This window comes from Bombina bombina, chromosome 5, assembly GCF_027579735.1.
Source record: "Bombina bombina isolate aBomBom1 chromosome 5, aBomBom1.pri, whole genome shotgun sequence".
NCBI lineage: Eukaryota > Metazoa > Chordata > Amphibia > Anura > Bombinatoridae > Bombina > Bombina bombina.
In genome coordinates this window covers 364,934,941-364,955,796 of record NC_069503.1, presented here as the reverse complement: position 1 = coordinate 364,955,796, position 20,856 = coordinate 364,934,941, and the positions used below count along the sequence as shown (strand labels likewise).

The 20,856-nt window shown below is 40.8% G+C and overlaps 1 protein-coding gene across 1 annotated transcript in view; it reads left to right on the top strand.

Moving 5' to 3' along the window:
• Positions 1–20,856, top strand: part of HIBADH (3-hydroxyisobutyrate dehydrogenase) — a 345,089-nt gene that overhangs the window by 236,801 nt on the left and 87,432 nt on the right. The window contains exon 6 of the mRNA XM_053714182.1: positions 4,457–4,533. Coding sequence (XP_053570157.1) covers positions 4,457–4,533 — 77 coding nt within the window. The remainder of the gene's footprint in view (positions 1–4,456; positions 4,534–20,856) is intronic.

Here is a 20,856-nt window from a genome sequence, read left to right as displayed (position 1 = left end):
TGGATAACTCCATAGCAAATATTTTATCCAAAATGCCTACTTATCAGAGAAAGCACGATTGCTCTGTTTTAAACACTGAAGAGCAGGAGGGCGCTGATGATAATTGTTCTGTCATACCCTCACACCAATCTGAAGGGGCCATGAGGGAGGTTTTGTCAGATGGAGAAATTTCAGATTCAGAAAAAATTTCTCAACAAGCTGAACCTGATGTTGTGACATTTAAATTTAAATTAGAACATCTCCGCGCACTGCTTAAGGAGGTGTTATCTACTCTGGATGATTGTGACAACTTGGTCATTCCAGAGAAATTATGCAAGATGGACAAGTTCCTAGAGGTTCCGGTGCACCCCAACGCTTTTCCTATACCCAAGCGGGTGGCGGACATAGTAAATAAGGAGTGGGAAAAGCCCGGCATACATTTTGTTCCCCCCCCTATATTTAAGTAATTATTTCCTATGGTCGACCCCAGAAAGGACTTATGGCAGACAGTCCCTAAGGTCGAGGGGGCAGTTTCTACTCTAAACAAACGCACTACTATTCCTATCGAAGATAGTTGTGCTTTCAAAGATCCTATGGATAAAAAATTGGAGGGTTTGCTTAAAAAGATTTTTGTACAGCAAGGTTACCTTCTACAACCCATTTCGTGCATTGTTCCTGTCACTACAGCAGCGTGGTTCTGGTTCGAGGAACTAGAAAACTCGCTTAGTAGAGAGACTCCATATGAGGAGGTTATGGACAGAGTTCACGCACTTAAGTTGGCTAACTCTTTTATTTTAGATGCCGCTTTGCAATTAGCTAGATTAGCGGCGAAAAATTCAGGGTTTGCTATCGTGGCGCGCAGATCGCTTTGGCTAAAGTCTTGGTCAGCGGATGTGTCATCCAAGACAAAATTGCTTAACATCCCTTTGAAAGGTAAAACTCTATTTGGACCAGAATTGAAAGAGATTATTTCAGACATCACTGGGGGAAAGGGCCACGCCCTTCCACAAGATAGGCCTTTCAAGGCCAAAAATAAGTCTAATTTTCGTTCCTTTCGCAATTTCAGGAACGGACCGGCCTCTAATTCTGCATCCTCTAAGCAAGAGGGTAATGCCTCACAACCCAAACCAGCCTGGAAACCGATGCAAGGCTGGAACAAGGGTAAGCAGGCCAAGAAGCCTGCCGCTGCTAACAAAACAGCATGAAGGAGTAGCCCCCGATCCGGGACCGGATCTAGTGGGGGGCAGACCCTCTCTCTTTGCTCAGGCTTGGGCAAGAGATGTTCAGGATCCCTGGGCGCTAGAAATAGTTTCTCAGGGTTATCTCCTGGAATTCAGGGAACTACCCCCAAGGGGAAGGTTCCACATGTCTCACTTATCCTCAAACCAAATAAAGAGACAGGCGTTCTTACATTGTGTAGAAGACCTGTTAAAGATGGGAGTGATACACCCAGTTCCAATAAAGGAACAAGGAATGGGATTTTATTCCAATCTGTTCGTAGTTCCCAAAAAAGAGGGAACTTTCAGACCAATTTTGGATTTGAAGATCCTAAACAAATTTCTCAGGGTACCATCGTTCAAGATGGAAACCATTCGAATGATTCTACCCACTATCCAGGAAAGTCAATTTATGACTACCGTGGATCTAAAGGATGCGTACCTACATATTCCTATCCACAAAGAACATCATCAGTTCCTAAGGTTCGCTTTTCTGGACAAGCATTACCAGTTTGTGGCCCTCCCATTCGGGTTAGCCACTGCTCCAAGGATTTTCACAAAGGTACTAGGGTCCCTTCTAGCGGTTCTAAGACCGAGGGGCATTGCAGTAGTACCTTACTTGGACGACATTCTAATACAAGCGTCGTCCCTGTCAAAAGCAAAGGCTCATACAGACATCGTTCTGGCCTTTCTCAGATCACACGGATGGAAGGTGAACATAGAAAAAAGTTCTCTGTCTCCGTCGACAAGAGTTCCCTTTTTGGGAACAATAATAGATTCCTTAGAAATGAGGATTTTTCTGACAGAGGTCAGAAAGTCAAAACTTCTAAGCACTTGTCAAGTTCTTTATTCTGTTCCTCGTCCTTCCATAGCGCAGTGCATGGAAGTAGTAGGGTTGATGGTTGCAGCAATGGACATAGTTCCTTTTGCACGAATTCATCTAAGACCATTACAACTGTGCATGCTCAAACAGTGGAATGGGGACTATACAGACTTGTCTCCAATGATTCAAGTAGATCAGAAGACCAGAGATTCACTCCGTTGGTGGCTGACCCTGGATCATCTGTCCCAGGGAATGAGCTTCCGCAGACCAGAGTGGGTCATTGTCACGACCGACGCCAGTCTAGTGGGCTGGGGCGCGGTCTGGGAGTCCCTGAAAGCTCAGGGTCTATGGTCTCGGGAAGAGTCTCTTCTCCCGATAAACATTCTGGAACTGAGAGCGATATTCAATGCTCTCAGGGCTTGGCCTCAACTAGCAAAGGCCAGATTCATAAGGTTCCAATCAGACAACATGACGACCGTTGCGTATATCAATCATCAGGGGGGAACAAGGAGTTCCCTGGCGATGAAAGAAGTGACCAAAATAATTAAATGGGCGGAGGATCACTCCTGCCACCTGTCTGCGATCCACATCCCAGGTGTGGAAAACTGGGAGGCGGATTTTCTGAGTCGTCAGACATTCCATCCGGGGGAGTGGGAACTCCATCCGGAGATCTTTGCCCAAATAACTCAATTATGGGGCATTCCAGACATGGATCTGATGGCGTCTCGTCAGAACTTCAAGGTTCCTTGCTACGGGTCCAGATCCAGGGATCCCAAGGCGACTCTAGTAGATGCACTAGTAGCACCTTGGACCTTCAACCTAGCTTATGTATTTCCACCGTTTCCTCTCATTCCCAGGCTGGTAGCCAGGATCAATCAGGAGAGGGCCTCAGTGATCTTGATAGCTCCTGCGTGGCCACGCAGGACTTGGTATGCAGACCTGGTGAATATGTCATCGGTTCCACCATGGAAGCTACCTTTGAGACAGGACCTTCTTGTTCAGGGTCCATTCGAACATCCAAATCTGGTCTCCCTCCAGCTGACGGCTTGGAGATTGAACGCTTGATTCTATCGAAGCGTGGGTTTTCAGATTCTGTGATAGATACTCTGGTTCAGGCCAGAAAACCGGTAACTAGAAAGATTTACCATAAAATATGGAAAAGATATATCTGTTGGTGTGAATCCAAAGGATTCCAATGGAATAAGATAAAAATTCCTAAGATTCTCTCCTTTCTACAAGAAGGTTTGGAGAAAGGATTATCTGCAAGTTCTCTAAAGGGACAGATCTCCGGACGGCAGCCTCCTGAAAGAATCACAGCTCATTCCACTAGGGCTGTGGCTTCCACATGGGCCTTCAAGAACGAGGCTTCTGTTGACCAGATATGTAAGGCAGCGACTTGGTCTTCACTGCACACTTTTGCCAAATTTTACAAATTTTATACTTTTGCTTCTTCGGAGGCTATTTTTGGGAGAAAGGTTTTGCAAGCTGTGGTGCCTTCCGTTTAGGTAACCTGATTTGCTCCCTCCCTTCATCCGTGTCCTAAAGCTTTGGTATTGGTTCCCACAAGTAAGGATGACGCTGTGGACCGGACACACCAATGTTGGAGAAAACAGAATTTATGCTTACCTGATAAATTACTTTCTCCAACGGTGTGTCCGGTCCACGGCCCGCCCTGGTTTTTTAATCAGGTCTGATGAATTATTTTCTCTAACTACAGTCACCACGGTACCATATGGTTTCTCCTATATATATTTCCTCCTGTCCGTCGGTCGAATGACTGGGGTGGGCGGAGCCTAGGAGGGACTATATGGCCAGCTTTGCTGGGACTCTTTGCCATTTCCTGTTGGGGAAGAGATATCCCACAAGTAAGGATGACGCCGTGGACCGGACACACCGTTGGAGAAAGTAATTTATCAGGTAAGCATAAATTCTGTTTTTTAGCTTTTTGTTTTGATTATATCAATTTATGTGAATCGGAGGGATGTGTGAAGGCCTCTATGAATTTGGTTAAAGCGAGAATTCTTGGTTAAATTTCTTAATAACAAATTTGTTTCAGATGTTTGGTGAACATTTTGTAACATTTTAATGCAAGTAAAAAACTTCAGCAACATTAGTGTAAGTGGTAGAAATTTGCAATTCACTCTACCACGTTAGACATTAATTTATTCAGTGTTTCAAGAATTATTGACTCCCTTTGGAAAATATAATCATAGTTACCTATAGTGCTTTTCAAGAGAAAAAAATATTAGGAAAACCAGCCTTTGAAATGATGGCAATATTTGTAGAAAACTTATGAAACAAGTTTGTATGTTTTGTAATATTTTTTACTTTTATTACTTTGTACAATACTTATAATGCACCTTAATTTTATGTTAGAAAATATTTTATGTGTAGACACAATATGTATATTAAACCTTCCATTAAAACTTATTTTCAGGCTGCCAAGATTTGCAACAACATGCTGTTGGCAATTAGCATGGTTGGGACAGCAGAAACCATGAATCTTGGGATACGGTATGCAAATTTAAAGTCTAAAGCTATATTATATGTATTTTATTACTATTGTTTATTAAACATTACATAACAGTATCAGAGCCTTTAATTACTATTAAAGAAGATTGTAGATGATGAAAATAATTTCTGTTTTGCCATTGAAGAACAATCTTACATGAGCTGTAAAAGATTTCTCATACATAAAACTATCCCATAACTCACATAATTTTCCTCAACTTTAAACTATTTTGTCTGACCTTTTAAACTTTTAAGGGTTTTTGTTTTTGAGCCGCATGACTTCAGTCTGGTTTTACCTGGAACCTATTGCTAAATACATCTACCTTGAGAACCTGTTCCAAGTATTTGCAAAGAAAAAAAGAGAACATTATTTGTATATGTATAATCTAAAAACCTGACATTTCATTCAAGAATGGTAAGGTCTGAATCCACAGATGGAATTGGAATTGGAAACACATTATTCCCTTTAGCCTTAACCCTAAACAATTTATCCTTTGAGCTAACGTTTTTCCTGATGATCAAGGGATGAAGGTAAACTTTATTATTATTATTATTCTTTATTTATGAAGCACCAACATATTCCGCAGCGCTGTCCATGGGTACACTTCATTTAAATAAAGCAATGATATAAGACTTGCGGGAGACAGGACATAATTTACAAACACATACAGGAGGAATTGAGGGCCCTACTCCCGTGGGAACTTGCAATCTGGAAGGGTAGGAGGTTGAGAAACAGGAGGTGAGGACTGCAAGATTGAGAAAGATGTTAATGCAGAGTTAGATGAGGTAAATGTTAGGTAAGTGAAATTAATTCGTTATTGAGTTGGGTGGTAGGCTTCCCTGAACAGAAAAGTCTTCAGAGAGCATTTAAAGGAAGAAAGATTAGGGCAAAGCCTGACCGCACAAGGGATAGCGTTCCAGAGGGTAGGTGCTGCACGACAGAAGTCCTGCAGTCTTGCATGAGAAGAGGTGATAGTCACAAATGCAGTCATTGTTGGATCTTAGTGGACGGGCTGGAGTATACTTGTTTGTTAGAAATTATAGGTAAAGGGGAGCAGCGTTGGTGAGAGCTTTGTATGTAAGGGTGAGAATTTTGAATTTAATTCTGCTGTGAATGGGGAGCCAATAAATGGGGATCAACCTGACAGAGGCATTTAGGATGGATTGAAGGGGGGAGAGGCGGGAAAGAGGAAGGCCAGTAAGTAGGTTATTGCAGTAGTCAAGTCGGGAAATAACAAGGGAGTGGATTATTTGCTTTGTGGTGTTAGCGTTAAGAAAAGGTCGAATCTTGGAAATATTGTGTAGATGGTTGTGGCAGGATGTAGAAAGCTATTGGATATGGGGGGTGAAGGATAGATTTGAGTCAAGTGTAACTCTGAGGCAGCGGACTTGGGGCGATGGGGAAATGGTGATGCCTTCAACAGGGATAGAGAAGTCAGAAGTCGGCGTAGAGCTTGAGGGGGATAAGAAGGAGCTCAGTCTTGGACATGTTAATCTTTAGGTGGTGAGCGGCCATCCAGAAAGAAATACCAGATAAGCAGTTGCTGGCATGAGAAAGGACAGAGTGAGAGAGAGCAGGGGTGGAGAGGTAGATCTTGGTGTCATCAGCATAGAGGTGATATTTGAAGCCATAACTGTTGATAAGTTTACCCAGCGAAGAAGTATAAATGGAAAAGATTAGAAGACCCATAACATATCCTTGAGGTACTCCAACAGACAGGGGCATTGGGGAGGAGGGGTCGACGGAAAATGACACAGAAAAAGACCTGTGAGAAAGATAGGAGTGAATCCAGGAAAGAGCAGTGTCACAGAGGCCAAAAGAGCTAAGGGTCTGTAGGAGGAAGGGGTGGTCAACTGTGTCGAAGGCAGCTGAGAGGTCAAGTAAGATTAGTAGAGCTGCAACAACTAATCGGCATAATCGATAATAATCGATTATGAAAATAGTTGTCAACGAATCTCATAATCGATTAGTTGGTTTGCAATTAGTTGGTCTGTGCACAGCACCAGCTGCTTCACTCCAATGAGCTCCTGCATATGGTATTGTTTTATGGTTATGCCTTTAGCCTAAAGGACGTCTACAGACATTTTACTTTTTACTTTTTAGGACAGTATAACTTTCTTTTTAAGTTTACAGCTACTCCTGTCTTATGTGCAACCCAGAAATAAAATAGGAGTTATCATTTGGAATTTTTATATAAAATCAGGTGATTTGGGACTATGCTTTGCATGATATAGTGCCAAGCTTGTTATTTACACCTAGCCCTAGATTGATTGCATTTGTTATATGAATTGATGTCACTATTACCTGTTTGCACAATTGTTAGTGGATCGCTTGCTATTGCTGATATATGCACTCTATAGATAAATGTGTAAGGCTGTGTCCTTTTACTGATATACAGTATATATAGTCGTTAGCCCTTTTGCCTTTTTTTCTATTTTTAATTAATTAGAATATGTACCAAATTCAACCACTATAAGTATATATCTGTTATTTTAAGAGTAGAGATTTTCCCCAAAAACCTTATATAACCTTACCACTGTATATAGATATTCAAGATATTTTTATGTTAAAATGAAGTCCAGGCTTACTTTGTTGAGAGGCCCCTTGCATTGGTGGAGAACTAACAAAGATAAATATCCCACCTTGGTGAAATTGTCAAAACCCTATTTATGCATCTCAGGCACCTCAACACCATCTGAGTGCCTCTTCTCTGCTGCAGGCAAAGTAGCTGCAAAAAAGATCAGCCAGGAGCATGTGAACAGGTTGACATTTTTGCATTTCAATGCAAAGTTTCTGAAAGAGTGGATAACAGAATGTTATAAACAATGATAGTCTACCTATTACTAGTTCTACCTCTTTTCAAACAGTTTGTGGTTTTGTTTTGCTTAATTATAAAAATGTGTTCTGCTGCTTAAAAAATTGGACCAACAGTTTATTTATAAGAATCAGTATGTGGATTTTATTTTAAATATAGGGAAAAATTAATTTATTCATTTTTTATCAGATTAGTCGATTAATCGAAAAAATAATCGGCCGATTAATCGATTATGAAAATAATAGTTAGTTGCAGCCCTAAAGATGAGTATAGAGTAGTGGCCAATATTTTTATCAGAGAGAAGATAGTGAGTAACCTTGGTAAGGGCAGTCTCAGTTGAGTGTTTGGGGCGGATTCCAGATTGCAGAGGGTCAAGCAAAGTGTTGGCAGACAGGAAGTGGGTTAGGCGATTGTAAACTAGTTTTTCAAGGAGTTTTGATGTTAGTGGAAGCAGTGATATGGGGCGGTAGCTTTCAGGAGAATTGGGGTAGAGGGAGGGTTTTTTGAGTATGGGTGTGACTTTTGCGTGTTTGAAAGAAGATGGGAATAAGCCGGTAGAGAGAGAGAGGTTGAAGATTTGAGTAAGAGCAGGAGTGAGGGTGGAAGACAGGGAGGGTATTAGATGGTAAGGGATAGGGTCAAGCAGGCAGGTAGTGAGGCATTACAAGATAGTAAGGAAGAAACTTCATTCTCAGTTGCTGGATGGAAGATGCAGAGGGTGGCAGAGGGAGTAACTGGGCCTGTTGTTGGAATATTGCAGGTTGGTGTAGGGATGTTGCTTCGGATAGTACATGTTTTGTTTAAAAAATAGTCTGCCAGGTCTTGAGCTCTAAAGGCAGACGGGGAGGGTGGAGCAGGTGTGTAGAGGAGAGAGTTAAAGGTGGAGAAGAGTTATTTAGTGTTTGAGGAAAGAGTAGATATTAGAGAAGTAGGTTTGCTTGGCTAAGTGAAGGGCAGAAGTGTATTAACAAAGAATAAACTTATAGTGTATGAAATCCGGTTCAGAGTGAGTTCCTCCAGACATGCGCATCAGTATGGGAGCATTTTTGCAAATAGCGTGTTTGCTGAGCGTGCCAGGACTGTAACTGACGGCGTGATATTTTACGCAGTTGGGGAGGGGCAAGTGTGTCTAATGCAGAGGAGAGAGTTTTTTGTTATAGTGAGTTGTAGCGAGATCAGGGCAGGTTATAGTGGAAGTGTGAGGGAGGAGATCTTCAATGATTTTTGAAAATTCGAGCGGATCCACAGCATGTATATTTCTACAGGCGCGGGGGCGGGATGGAGAAGTGGGTTTAGGTGTTGCATTAATATTATAGGTGACCAGGTGATGGTCTGAAATGGGAAAAGGGCGACAGGTGAGGTCAGATATAAAACAGAGGTATGAAAATACCCGGTCAATGGAGTGTCCATCACGGTGAGTGGGGAATAGGGTGGATTGTGAGAGACCAAAGGAGGATGTGAGTTAAAGAAGGTTAGAGACAGCAGGGGCAGATGGGTTGTCTATGGGAATGTTGAAGTCCCCAAGAATTAGGGTTGGCACATTTGTAGAGAGAAAGTGAGGAAGCCAGGCAGCAAAGTTGTCAAGGAATTGGGAGGTCGGTCCAGGAGGGCGATAGATGACTGCCACTTTGACGGAGAGGGGGGAGAACAGGCGAATACAGTGGACTGTAAAGGAGGAGAAGTAGAGAGATGGGAACTTGTGCTATATTTCACCTACATAACTTTCACCTTCCAGGAATATGAAACCCAAAATATTTCTTTTTTGATTCAGACAGAACATAAAAATTTAAAAAAAGTTTCCATTTTACGGCATTCTTTGTTGAAGAGTTACCTAACATTCTTCAAAACTGCTGCCATATAGTGCTCCAGGCACTATCTTGAGCTTACGTCCCTTGGTTTCAACAAAAGATACCAAGAGAATGAAGTAAATTTGATAATTAATGTAAGCTAGCGCATGTGATTTTAAACAACTTTCTATATGAATCATGAAAAAAATAAAAGTTGGCTTTCATATCCCTTTAATGCTATATTAATGATCTGCTCTGCAGTAACAGTCTCGGAACACATGCTTTTGACATCACCAAGAATTGATTCAGGGTTATATTTGTCTCTGATATATGTAGTGACTGTATACGTATGGTTGTTATTTTAACTCAGATGCTAATAAAGTGTGCTAAGTATGGTATATCTGGTAATTAATGCTTAAAGTGAATTAAGATTATTATTTTTTTTTTAGGGACCAATGATGCTTTCTGTACAGCACATTAAATAATATGCTTTGATTCCCTTTTAATTATTATATCACATTTTATTGAACAGTGTTAAACTATCTTGACCTAATGTGTTGTCTTCCTGTAATTGAGATAAAATGGAAATTTGCTTTGCATCACTGATAATTGGTTTATCAATAACTTAAGTCATTTACATTTTGAAATTGAATGTCACTAACATTGAAAAATATCTGCACATAAAACAGTCATTGGTTAGAAAGATTTAGTTAATAAAATGTTAAAATCCCTCAGCATTCTTATAGATATATTGTTATTGTTAATTTAGCTATAGTTGTAGGATTCATGTTTACAATATTGTAAGCCCAGAAGCAGAACTTTTTTTCACTTTCTGCGATGAGATTTTTTGTAGTAAAAATTTTTCTGCAGGTCATTTTGAAATAAAATTCAGTTTTAAATTGTGTGTGTGCATGTGTGTATATATGTATATATATATATGTATATATATATATATATATATATATATATATATATATATATATATATATATATATATATATATATATATATATATATACCCCCCTGCATATCAATATCACCCTGGTCTCTTCATGGATACCCCCCCTGCATATCAATATCACCCTGGTCTCTTCATGGATACCCCCCCCCTGCATATCAATATCACCCTGGTCTCTTCATGGATACCCCCCCCCTGCATATCAATATCACCCTGGTCTCTTCATGGATACCCCCCCCCCGCATATCAATATCACCCTGGTCTCTTCATGGATAACCCCCCCTGCATATCAATATCACCCTGGTCACTTCATGGATACCCCCACCTGCATATCAATATCACCCTGGTCTCTTCATGGATACCCCCCTGCATATCAATAACACCCTGGTCTCTTCATGGATACCCCCACCTGCATATCAATATCACCCTGGTCTCTTCATGGATACCCCCACCTGCATATCAATATCACCCTGGTCTCTTCATGGATACCCCCCTGCATATCAATATCACCCTGGTCTCTTCATGGATATCCCCCCCCCTGCATTTCAATATCACCCTGGTCTCTTCATGCATAACCCCCCCTGCATATCATATCACCCTGGTCCCTTTATGCATACCCCATGCAATATATTATATAAACATACTTTCACTTCACATACACCATCAGTGAGCGCAAATAGAAACCACCTAAGAAACCACTGGCAGTGAAATGATTATCTTGGATCAGTACAAGGTTTCATTCAGCAGGGCTTTGTTGTAGAGGCTGGGCAGCCTGCAGATGGGTATGTGGGGGCTGGGATGAAGGAGATCTCTGCTACAGCATCACAAGATGAAGATTTTGTTTGCCTGCTCTAGAGCATCATAACTCAAATTGCTTAGTTATTAAATATTAAATCTGCATATCCCCAATGGAGACATTTACTGTGCAAAATAAAAAAAATAAAAAAAAGAAGTATGAGCTGCTTTGCAAAAAACCTCAGACAAATGATAAAAATATTATCTGTACTCAAGTGTCAGAGATTAACTGGAATTGCTCACAGCCTAGTTATGCAGAATATGGCCTTTTCCATCTGCCACTTTGTTTCACATAAAAAAAAAAAAAGACATCACCAGTTAAATGTTCTTCTCATTATCACCTTGCCTGCAGTACCATATTGTGGCAGCTGAAGCCAGCTTTAGGGCTGCCGGTAAGGAGGGATCTGTCGGGGGAAATGGATTCAGGGGGCCCCAGCATCCTCAGACCAGAGGGATCCCCTCCGGACTTGTGAACGCAGCGCAAAGACAGGACAGGCTCCTAAACTTCCCAACAAATACAGCAGATGAGGGAACTGAGCACTCTCTGTCCCTCCTACAGTGCCGGAGAGAGGAGGAGAGCAGGGAGTGTTAGAGGATTCGGAATAACATTTATTTACAGCATACTCTTTACTGAGAGGACAGTCTGGGGCAGGCACGCACGTAGTTAATAGAATAATATGTGTTAAGAGGCTCAGGCTGGGGATGAAAGGGAGGCACTTCTCAGTGTCACAACTCACATGTACTGCGTGCTTTCAAAACAGACTTCGGAACGGCAGTATTACAAAATGACATTCTTGAAAAACAGAATTTATTGCCGTTCCGAAGTCTGTTTTGAAAGCACGCAGTACATGTGAGTTGTGACACTGAGAAGTGCCTCCCTTTCATCCCCAGCCTGAGCCTCTTAACACATATTATTCTATTAACTACGTGCGTGCCTGCCCCAGACTGTCCTCTCAGTAAAGAGTATGCTGTAAATAAATGTTATTCCGAATCCTCTAACACTCCCTGCTCTCCTCCTCTCTCCGGCACTGTAGGAGGGACAGAGAGTGCTCAGTTCCCTCATCTGCTGTATTTGTTGGGAAGTTTAGGAGCCTGTCCTGTCTTTGCGCTGCGTTCACAAGTCCGGAGGGGATCCCTCTGGTCTGAGGATGCTGGGGCCCCCTGAATCCATTTCCCCCGACAGATCCCTCCTTACCGGCAGCCCTAAAGCTGGCTTCAGTTGCCACAATATGGTACTGCAGGCTGTGAGCCTCTTAACAGTGCCCATTCAGTAAAAACACAATTCAATAAGCACCTACACGATAATAGGGAAAGGAGTTTCAAATGGCTGCACTAATAAAAAAGCTTCTACACTTACCAGTTACCTCGCAGTCGCAGACAGTCACAGAGTTCTGGCGGGTTAAAGTAACATTAATCTTGCCTCTAAAATGTATCAATTTCAGGAGCAGAGCAGCCATTAGCCAATAATTTCAAAATACTGCACTAAAAATGTGCCGGTTGTCATTTTGAAAGCACTGCACTGGCCAGAAAAAAAAAATCCTGTTGAAGAAAATTCTATGCTTAACGGACCTGGCTGTTCTTTTTCTGCAGACAGGCTCCAGTTTCTGCGATAAGATCGCAGATCGCACTATGTTCTGCCTTGGGGATTGTAAGGTTCTAATAGTTAATAAAAATCATTTCAATACTGTTTATTAAATGATATAAGTTATTGTATCAGATAGCTCCCATATTTAATTTGAAATGTTTGATATATATATATATATATATATATATATATATATATAGATTTTACAATTTCTGAAATAAACCTCCATAATCTTCCTTATGGTGGTCATTTACAGCAGGATTTACAAAATATATATACACTGAGTATTTTATTTAACTAACGGCACAAGCAAGATAATAATGTGCAGTAGTATAATCTGTGCATAATGTGAGCAGTATTTGTAGTAAAAGAATTCAAATGTATACTGTAAGATTGTTTGTTATTGTTCATGTTGGTGGTGTTATTGTAAGTATCATTTTGTTCATGCTGAGAGTAGCAGTGTTTATATTCTAGTGTTGTAGGCTATCTTCCTCCCCCCAGTCATATAGCCTGTTTTCTTGTCCCCAGTGTGCTGTTGAATAGGTTTCCATCTTTATTCTGTTAACCTGCTGGGTAAAAAATATCTTCACTAAAAGAGGCTCTTATTGTTTCCTGATTCAGTTTTATTTATCTTGATGTATCAAGTACAAACTGTTTCTATGTTGTTACTAGCTTTGTCATAAATTATTTTGCCAGTAAAGCTTGCATTTCAAGGTTTAAGCCAGCGTAGGTAATAGAGAATAAATATATAAATATGTGCCTGTCAGGGCTGGAACTTCTCTTGTGTATGACTAAGACTATTAGCCTGCTAATTGTATTAGCTTTTATTTCTAGGTAATATTACATAAATATGCTAATCCATTATGGTCACATTTTATTTTTATTTTGCTCGTAAAGTTGCAACCTCTGTTATTGATATTTCTGATGCTAGAGCATCGGCATACTGAGAACGTGTAGATTATAATAATTCAAAATTTACTTTTGAATCAATGTTACCACTAACAAGCAGGGCTTGTTCTTGATGGGACGTGTAAACTAAAAAAATGTCTACCAAGTGTGTTTAAGGAGTACTATTTAATAATATAAAATATATTATTTCATAAAATTATATCTATCGTTATTATATTATATGAATAATATTTTTGTTTGAATAGAGTTGTGTTAAAGAAGTTTTTAACAGATTTTGAAACTCACAGAATGTGTGTGTTTGTGCACAGCACATTAAAGGGACATTAAACATTTTGTGATGGTAATATAAAATGATAAATCATAAATATATAAAAAATATCTGCAATATACTTTCATTATTTATTTTGTCCCCTTTTCCTGTAATTCTATACTGAAATTATGAGGTTTCAGCTCCTGTTAGAAATGGAAGTGAAGAACTGTCATATTCCACACATACATTGGCTGAACATTTTAGTCACCTATTTATAACTGTCCCTAATTGGCCACAGCAGAGAAGGTTACTTAAGTTACAACATGGCAACTCCCAGTGTTTTATAGACATTTAAACTTTACACTTATTTTGTCAATATTTCAACTAATGAAACTTAAAAAAATACATTTACATGTTATTCTTAGATTAATCTTTTCTTTGAATGCAACATACTATTTAGCATTTATTTAGTGTTTAATATCCATTTTAATAATGCCATTGGTCACTAGCTGAAAAAGACATCTATCACAGTTCAAATAGTAAACTGTCACACACTTTAAAAATCAAAAAAAAAAGCCCATCTTTTTTCAGATACTTTTTAAAATGTCCTTTTATTAGAAGTTAAATAGAAATTATTTTAGGCGCTAGCCAAGCATCCTGAGAACTGGCAATGCAGCACTACTAGGCTCAAGGTTTATGGAGTCAATATAAAGCCAAACTGCTAGCAAACGCTTTGAAACTAAGTTTATTCAATTTGGTCCTGGATCGAATTCAGCCTCAGTTGGAAAATCCTCTCTTGAAGGTGATGATAGACAATGTGGTGTTCTATATAAATCAGCAAGAAGGGACAAGAAACGGAAAAGTGTTTTGTTGTTATGCACAGAAAATTATTCTTAAGGAAGTAGAGCTGTTCACAGGACACAGGAAAGTAAATTAGCAAGTCATAAACTTATAAAGTTTTATACTGAGTCTGAACAAAGGAAATTGGTCAGTCTGTCAGTAACGTATTTGCATTTGGGATGTTCCTTTAATAATGTCATAGCTACAGAAAAATAAACTGGACCCATTACTTTCCAGACATCCTTCACAGGAGACAATTGGAAGAGAAGTAGGTAGAGGTAGCTGTAAACTTGGATTGTCTGTGAGCATTTGTTTCTTTCCTAAGATATGGTGAGTCCACGGAATCATCAATTACTGTTGAGAATATCACTCCTGGCCAGCAGGAGGAGGAGGCAAAGAGCACCCCAGCAAAGCTTTTAAATGTCACTTCCCTTCCCACAATCTTCCACCATTCTCTTTGCCTTCAGTGCAAGTAGGTGGTGAAGTTTTGGTGTCTGAAGAATATTGGATTTATTTCACTTCAATCAAGATTTTATTATTTTGAAAGCCAGAGTAGGTTTATTCTGATCTTTCTTTTCAAGATTGGTTATAACCGTACTCCACGTTAATCTCTTCAGTAGGGCAGTGGTAGCTTTAAAACAGAAAGTGTTGAAAGTGGCGGCGCTGTGTCACCTCCAGGAAACCAAGCTGCCCACATCCTCTGAGTCAACCTTGTTGCTTTCACCTCCAAAATAAAAGAGCTCACAATAGTGTAGCAGATTTCAGACAATGTGGTAGGTGCATACTCACAAGATTGCATTTGTTCCAGAAATTGTTTTAACTTTATTCTCTTGATAAAGGCTTCTTTTAGCCAAAACGCGTTGAGCTGTATTTTAAATAAAACCTGAAGCTGCACCTGAAGAGACCTTTGTGATGATTTTAATAAAAGGCTTATTTTGAATGCAGTCTTGTGAGTATAACCGGTTTGTGCGCCTACCACATTGTCTGAAATCTGCTACACTATTGTGAGCTCTTTTATTTTGGAGGTGAAAGCAACAAGTTTGACTCAGATGATGTGGGCAGCTTGGTTCCCTGGAGGTGACACAGAGTCGCCACTTTTAACACTTTCTGCTTCTATACATGGTTTGGGAGAACTGGGACTGGCAGCGAGCACCTGAAGGGAAGTGCTAACATTGCTTCATACTTTATGCTTTCTAATTGGCTTTAAAGCAGTTAGGAACTTGTGTGGGTGGCCTCACTGTGTTTTCTTAATGTGTTGTTGCCCTAGTACAGAAAGCCAGGCTAGGTTTACTGTGTCCTTTCTTTTCTCTACAGGCCTCTGTGAGGAGTGGCTTCCTGTCATGCTGAGTGAGCTGTCCTCCTGCTGGACAGCTGCAGGTGGAGGTAAGTGTCTTTTTTTGTTGTCTTTTTCTATATATATTACAAGACTGAATGCTGATACTGAAGCAGATCATACTGCACTAATTTGGGGCTTTGTCATGTTCACACTCAGGACTGTTTATTGGCAGTAATAGTGTGATTAGTGACTCAGTTTTTTTTTTGTTTTTTTTACTGTGTGTGGAACTAGTATTCCTTTTTAGTATGGAGCTGCTGATTGCAGTTTTTGTTTTTAACAGCTATCGGGATCGCCTATGCCTTTAATTGGAGGCGGATCCTTTCTGAGGTGGCAGTTGTGGATTAGAGGGCACGGTTTTTACTTAGTGGGCAGTTAGAGCCGGTCACCTCTGAATGAAAGATTGTAAGGAATCCGGAGTTGTCATTTGCTCTGGTTATTTATCCCTGTATGCAGAGGGAGCAGGTAGGCACCTCAGCTAAAGACAGCTGAGGTGTACAGGTGCTTTGTTTTTCTTATTTTTAGTTAACGCTGTTTAAGATAAAAACACGCTACAGGGGCTATCATTTACTTGGTTTGTAGTGAACTGTCAGTAATAAAGGAATTTGCTAACTTAAGAGCCTTAATCCTGTCTTGGATCTCCTCCAAAGAAGTCTCTGCTTGAAGAGACTCAGACAATGCATCGAACCAATAGGCCGCAACACTAGTCACAGTGGCAATACACACACACTTCAGGTTGCCATTGGAGACCCTGATGAACATAAATCTTTTTCAAAAAAGCCTCCAGCTTTTTGTCCATTGGATCCTTAAAAGAACAGCTATCCTCTATAGGAATAGTAGAGGAATTGGTTTTCTTTTGAAATATTTGTGCATACTCCTGTTAGAGGACTTTGTTTTTCAATTGTATCTTAAAAGTACAGTAATAAAAAAGGAAAAACTTTTTTTTGTTTATTTTTCAAGAATGGAACAAGAGTCTATGCTTTCAGTTGCATACAAGCTTTGTTTAGATAACCAAGTGGAACCCTCTTTGCCTTTTTGTTCTTCATGTATTGAGAGGACATTAATGTATAAAGATAAGATTTATGATTCTGAGCCACCATTCTCTCAGGATGATGCTTTTCAGCAACGCCACAGCTTTCTCCTCAAACGTCCCCAGCCTTATCGGCATCACAGGCAGTGCCCTGCGGTTCCTCTCAATCTCCTGGAGGAGTTTATTTGTGGGCAGAGATTGCTGTCATTCCATGCTACAGGGAAAACGCAAGAGGAAATTTAGAGATTCAGATAGTAAGGTTTCTGATTGAGTTCTGACTAATTAGGATCCTTTCTCATAAATCTTAAGAAGATACGTCGGTAGCCTCTGAGGGTGAAATTTCAGATTCAGACAGTGTAAATATTTCTTCTGATGCAGAAGTGGTGTCTTTCAGATTTAAGCTTGAACACCTCCGTGCTTTGTTAAAGCAGGTTTTGGCTACTCTGGACAACTCCGATAACCCTATCGTTGTCAACCCTAAGAAGTCTAGTAAACTTAATAGATACTTTGATGTTCTTTCCTCTGTGGAGGTGTTTCCTGTGCCAGACCATGAGATTATTGCACAGGAATGGGATAGACCTGGGATCCCTTTTTTCTCTGTCGCCGGTATTTAAAAAGATGTTTCCGGTGGCAGACTCCATTAAGGAGTCGTGGCAAATGGTGCCAAAAGTAGAAGGGACCATTTATATTCTGGCTAAGAGAACTACTATTCCTATAAAGGATAGCTGTTATTTTAAGGATCCAATGGACAAAAAGAGGCTTTTTTTTAAAAAGATTTATGTTCATCAGGGTCTCCAATGGCAACCTGCAGTGTGTATTGCCACTGTGACTAGTGCGGCGGCCTATTAGTTTGATGCATTGTCTGAGTTTTTCAAGCAGAGACTTCTTTGGAGGCGATCCAAGACAGGATTAAGGCTCTTAAGTTAGCAAATTCCTTTATTACTGACAGTTCATTACAGGTCATTAATTTGGGAGCCAAAATATCTGGGTTTGCGGTTATAGCGCGCATAGCTTTATGGTTAAAATCTTGGTCAGCGAATGCTTCATCTAAGTACAAGCTTTTGGCGATCCCTTACAAGTTTAAGACCTTGTTTGGACCTGGTCTGGCAGAAATTATTTCCGATATCGCTGGTGGTAAAGGATCTTTTCTGCCGCAAGATAAGAAAAATAGACCGAAAGGACATCAGATTAATTTTTGTTCCTTTCGTAACGTCAGAGGTAAGCCTTCCTCTTCCAAACGGTATCAATCCAAGCCTTCTTGGAAACCCAGTCAGTTTTGGAATAAGGGGAAGCAATTACAGAAACCCGTAGCTGATTCCAAATCAGCATGAAGGGTCTGCCCCCGATCCGGGTTTGGATCAAGTGGGGGTAGACTTTCACAGTTCTCTCATATGAATACGGATGTTCCAGATCCTTGGGCCGTGGACATTGTATCCCAGGGTTACAAATTGGAGTTCAAAACTTTTCCTCCCAGGGGCAGGTTCCACCTCTCAAGATTATCTGTAGACCAGATAAAAAGAGAGGTGTTATTGAATTGTGTTCAGGACCTTTCCGACCTGGGAGTGATAGTTCCTGTTCCAGTTCAGGAACAGGGTCTATGATTCTAATCCAATCTGTTCATGGTTCCCAAAAAAGAGGGATCTTTCCGACCAATTTTGGATTTAAAGTTTCTAAACAAGTTTCCCTTCAAGATGGAAACTATATGTTCCATTCTTCCCTTGGTCCTAAAGGGTCAGTTCATGACAACCATAGACTTGAAAGATGCGTACCTTCATGTTCCCATTCACTGGGATCATCACAAATTTCTGAGATTTGCCTTTCTTGACAAACATTTTCAGTTTGTGGCTCTTCCGTTTGGCCTTGCCACAGCTCCCAGAATTTTCTCAAAGGTTCTGGGGGCTCTTTTGGCAGTGATCAGATCTAGGGGGAATTGCAGTGGCGCCCTATCTGGACGAAATTTTGGTTCAAGCGTTCTCTTTTCAACAAGCAAACTCTTTTCTACGTTCCCACAGATGGAAACTGAATCTGGAAAAGAGTTCCCTTGTTCCAGCTACAAGGGTAGTTTTCTTAGGGACTATAATAGATTCCCTATCACTGAAAAGCCGGAAGTCAGAAAAGCCAAGATTCTTTCCGCTTGCATCTCTCTACAGTCTACTGTTCCACCATCAGTGTTTCAATGTATGGAGGTAATTGGTCTGATGGTTGCTTCCATAGACATCATTCCCTTTGCACATTTCCATTTGAGAGCTCTGCAGTTATGCATGCTCAGACAATGGAACGGGGACTATGCGGATCTGTCTCAGAGGATAGATCTGGATCAGCCAACAAGAGACTCTCTCCCGTTATGGCTGTCTCAGGAACATCTGTCTCAGGGAACGTGTTTTCAGAGACCTTCCTGGGTGATTGTGACCACGGACGCCAGCTTGCTGAGTTGAGGAGCAGTCTGGGACTCGGGAGAAGTTGGCTTTCTCTATAAACATTTTGGAGTTGAAGGTGAGTTTCAATGCTCTGATTACTTGGCCTCAGTTAGCTTTAGGCCGGTTTATCAGGTTCCAGTCGGACAATTTAACCTCAGTGGCTTACATAAACCACCAGGGGGGAAATCGGAGTCCTTTAGCCATGAAAGAAGTGATTCAGATTATTCAGTGGGCAGAACCTCACAACTGTTATCTATCTGCCATCCACATTCCAGGAGTGGACAACTGGGAAGCGGATTTTTTGAGCAGACAGACTTTTCATCCTGGCGAGTGGGAGCTCCATCCGGAGGTATTCTCGAGCTTGACCCTCAAATGGGGGGTGCCGGAGCTGGATCTGATGGCGTCTCGGCAGAACACCAAGCTTCCAAGGTACGGTTCGAGGTCAAGGCATCTGCAGGCCACTCTGATAGATGCGCAGGCAGTTCCTTGGACTTTCAGACTGGCATATCTATTTCCTCTGTTAGCTCTTCTTCCACGAGTCATTGCTCGTATCGAGCAGGAGAGAGCATCGGTAATTCTCATAGCTCCTGCGTGGCCTTGCAGGAACTAGTATGCAAATCTCGTGGATATGTTGTCTCTTGCACCTTGGAGACTGCCTCTGATGAATGACCTCCTACTTCAGGGTCCTTTCCTTCTTCCAAATCTCGTTTCTCTGAAACTGACTGCTTGGAGATTGAACGCTTAGTTCTGTCTAAGTGTGGGTTTTCTGAGTCGCCATTGAGACCATGATTCGGGCTTGCAAGCCTTTTTACTAGGAAGATTTACCATAAGATATGGCGTAAATATCTTTATTGGTGGGAATTCAAGGTCAGGATTCCTAGGATTTTGTCTTTTCTCTAGGAAGGTCTGGAGAAAGGTTTGGCAGCAAGTACTTTGAAGGGTCAGATCTCTGCCCGGTCTATTTCGCTACATAAGCATCTGGCGGATGTGCCAGACTTGCAATCTTTTTGTCAGGCAGTGATCATAATCAGGCCTGTGTTTAAGTCGGTTTCTTCTTCTTGAAGCCTTAACCTTGTTCTTAAAGTTTTGCAGCAGCCTCTGTTTGAGTCTATGCATTCCTTAGATATTACGTTATCTTGGAAGGTTTTGTTTCTTGTTGCTATTTCTTCTGCTCTGAGAGTCTCGGAACTCTCAGCTTTGCAGTATAATTCTCCTGATCTTTCATGCTGATAAGGTGGTTCTTCGTACTAAGTTGGGTTTTCTTCCTAAAGTTGTTTCGGATAGAAATATTAATCAGGAAATTGTTCTTCCTTCTTTATGTCCTAATCCTTCTTCTCATAAGGAATGTTTGTTACACAATCTGGATGTTGTGCGTGCTCTGAAGTTCTAGCGACTAAGGATTTTCATCAGTCTTCTGCCCTGTTTATTTGTTTTTCTGGGAAACGTAAAGGTCAGAAAGCTACTGCTACTTCTCTTTCTCTCTGGTTAAGAAGTATAATTTGTTTGGCCTATGAGACTGCTGGACAGCAGCCTCCTGGGAGAATTACAGCTCATTCTACTAGGGCTGTGTTGTCAACTTGGGCTGTCAAAATGAAGCTTCTGTGGA